Raw genomic sequence first — 2,398 nt, 5'->3', positions numbered from 1 at the left:
AAATGTTTGCTCAGTGGTCTTTTTGTGTGGTCAGCCCAGGTGCTCTTTTCTCAGAGCAACGATTATGTTTGAAAGAAGAGCTCAGTCTGTTAGTGTAAGAGGGTAATGACTGACTGAAAGGGTTGTTTTGTTGCAGAAATGACCATCTGCTAAAGTGCAGCATTTTTACACGTAATTCCTTCTGGGGCATCTTTCTAAGACTTTCTGGACTCCTCAACAGCTTAATTCAGCATTATTCCTCATTTTAAATTAAAAATAGCTGGTGTTCTTCAGCATGAGCACTACCGGTGATCTACTGTGCCAGTATGTTGTTCCTGATCCTGACACTGCAGAAATTGCCCTGTTGTAAGAATACCTCAAACTGTGGGGCCAGCTGGCGAGGATTTGGCCTGCTATGATAATGGCAACCGCTGACTGTCACGCTCAAAGACTGCAAATCTCTTATCAGTGAAGTCATGGTGATGCCAAATTTCCTCTGCGCTGATTCATCGGACTAACATTGTAAAAATCCACTCCCTTTTTTATGCGTTCGCTTGATTTATTTGTAAACGAGCAATATACCAAAGCGAATCGATGCAACTTTCCACACTTTTTAGTATATGTAAATAGATCTGATTTCCCATTAAGAGTAAATTTACTTATTAGACCAACCTTATAATGTACTTGCTATATTTAGGTCTTTCATCGATTACGGACTTAAACCCCCAGTTTCCCAGACCAACTCAGAGACCCCCAAAATAAAGATACCTCGTTTTCTTCATTAAGAACATTAGCATCACTATATTTTTTAATAAAAACCCAGGCTGCATTTATTTGACCAAAATGTAGTAAAAACTAATATTGTGAAATTTTATTAAAATTTTCTATTTCAAAATGTAATTTATTCCTGTGATGGCAAAGCTGAATTTTCAGCATCATTACTCATGTCAAATGATCCTTCAGAATATAATATAAATTCCTAATATGCTGATTTACTGCTCAGGAAACATTTCTTATTATTAATGTTCAAAACAGTTGCTTTATATTATTGTGAATACTATAAAGATTTTTTTCAGGATTTATTGAGGAAATAGACAAACAGAAACCTTTTGTAAAATTATAATTGTATTTACTGCTTTTATCAGTTTAGTATCCTTTCTGAATAAAAGTATTAATTTCTTAAACTAAATGTTATAATATTAAAACAATACAATCAATGCATTTGTGTGAGGGTATCAAATTTATTTTCTCAAGACACACTTGCAGTTCAACAATCTATACAAAATATCACAAAAAAAGAGAAAACATTGACTGGTTCTCAAACAAGATGATTCTTCAAGATGATGATGGTTCTCCAGGGTCGATCTCTCCCCCTCCCTCTCTCTCAATAAACATATCAAGAGCACAGCCTTATAAAACATCCAGAAGGGATTCAGTCACAATGGCCCTAAGCATCTTCAGGTTTGTCGGCTGGTGGACCACACGGCTGCAGCATCTTCTCCATCAGGTTAAAGCGGACCCGAGCCTTGCTCTCGTTCTCAGCGACGGCGAAGTAATTGAGAAGGTCAAAATGGCCCATGTAGGAGCAGTACGAGTCTCTGTGCTGGTTAACTAGCCATTCCCATTTGCTAGTGTCTGCGTGGCCCGTGCCGATGTACTTCGACTGCAGATGCTCCAGCTGACTGTGGATGTTGTAACGGTCTGTCATCTTCGATTAGAAAAATCTGTTTCTGACACAAAGAAAGAAAATTAATAACTTAAACCTCTTCAGAGGTATAAAAATGTATTTATTGCTATTCTTCAACACATCAGAACTCAAATAATACATTTTATGTTTCTCTCCAAAATACGGATTTGTTTTCAACAAAAGATGCGAGTTGATTTTTTTCATATCTAGTCAATTTGCTATAAATATTCGTAATACTTTCCCTGAGAAATTAGGCTTTTTCATTCTCCATTCCTATACAAAAACAAGTGGTGGTGGGGACTAACGTTAATAACAACTCCAGATTGTGCGTTCGGGGAACAGAAATATAGTTAAAGCACAGTAAAAAATAGTTTAGATCATGAAGAGTTGCTCGGAAAGCAAAAGTTATTCAGTCTAATCAAAACAAATGAAAACCATTAACGTTAACTTAGTTGTACTACGTTGTGGACATTGAGTAACGTTAGCCTATATTTGCTGTTAAGCTAATTTAGCTGAACGGATTACATTATTTTCTAATCAAATTTCTCATTAAACCACAATACTGTTGTTGGTTATTATTTACAAATACTATTAGTGTACTTACCTATGGTAAAAGAAAAGTAAACGAACGGATCCTTTAACAGTAACGTTAATCGTTCGGTTGTTGTGCGGGAAACAGGCTGTATCAGGAGCGGAAGGAGTTACTCAGATATCTGTCGGTGTGGAAAATAT

The 2,398-nt window shown here is 36.3% G+C and overlaps 1 protein-coding gene across 2 annotated transcripts; it reads right to left on the bottom strand.

Annotated features, from left to right (window-relative positions):
- Positions 1-1,200: 1,200 nt before the first annotated feature.
- Positions 1,201-2,398, bottom strand: sf3b5 (splicing factor 3b, subunit 5). 2 transcript variants are annotated; one of them, XM_084093459.1, is made up of 2 exons: positions 2,271-2,398; positions 1,201-1,709 (listed from the first exon to the last, which is right to left on the bottom strand). In XM_084093459.1, the coding sequence occupies exon 2, from the start codon at positions 1,685-1,687 to the stop codon at positions 1,427-1,429; it is 261 nt and encodes an 86-aa protein (XP_083949585.1). In that variant the 5' UTR covers positions 1,688-1,709; positions 2,271-2,398; the 3' UTR covers positions 1,201-1,426. The 2 variants fall into 2 exon arrangements, with proteins under 2 accessions (XP_083949585.1, XP_083949586.1); XM_084093460.1 differs by having other exon boundaries at positions 1,201-1,703; positions 2,271-2,382.

Source organism: Abramis brama (assembly GCF_963993115.1).
Source record: "Abramis brama genome assembly, chromosome: 19".
In the NCBI taxonomy this organism is placed as follows: domain Eukaryota; kingdom Metazoa; phylum Chordata; class Actinopteri; order Cypriniformes; family Leuciscidae; genus Abramis; species Abramis brama.
The sequence above is the reverse complement of the archived record's forward strand: the minus strand, read 5'-3'. Positions and strand labels throughout refer to the sequence as shown.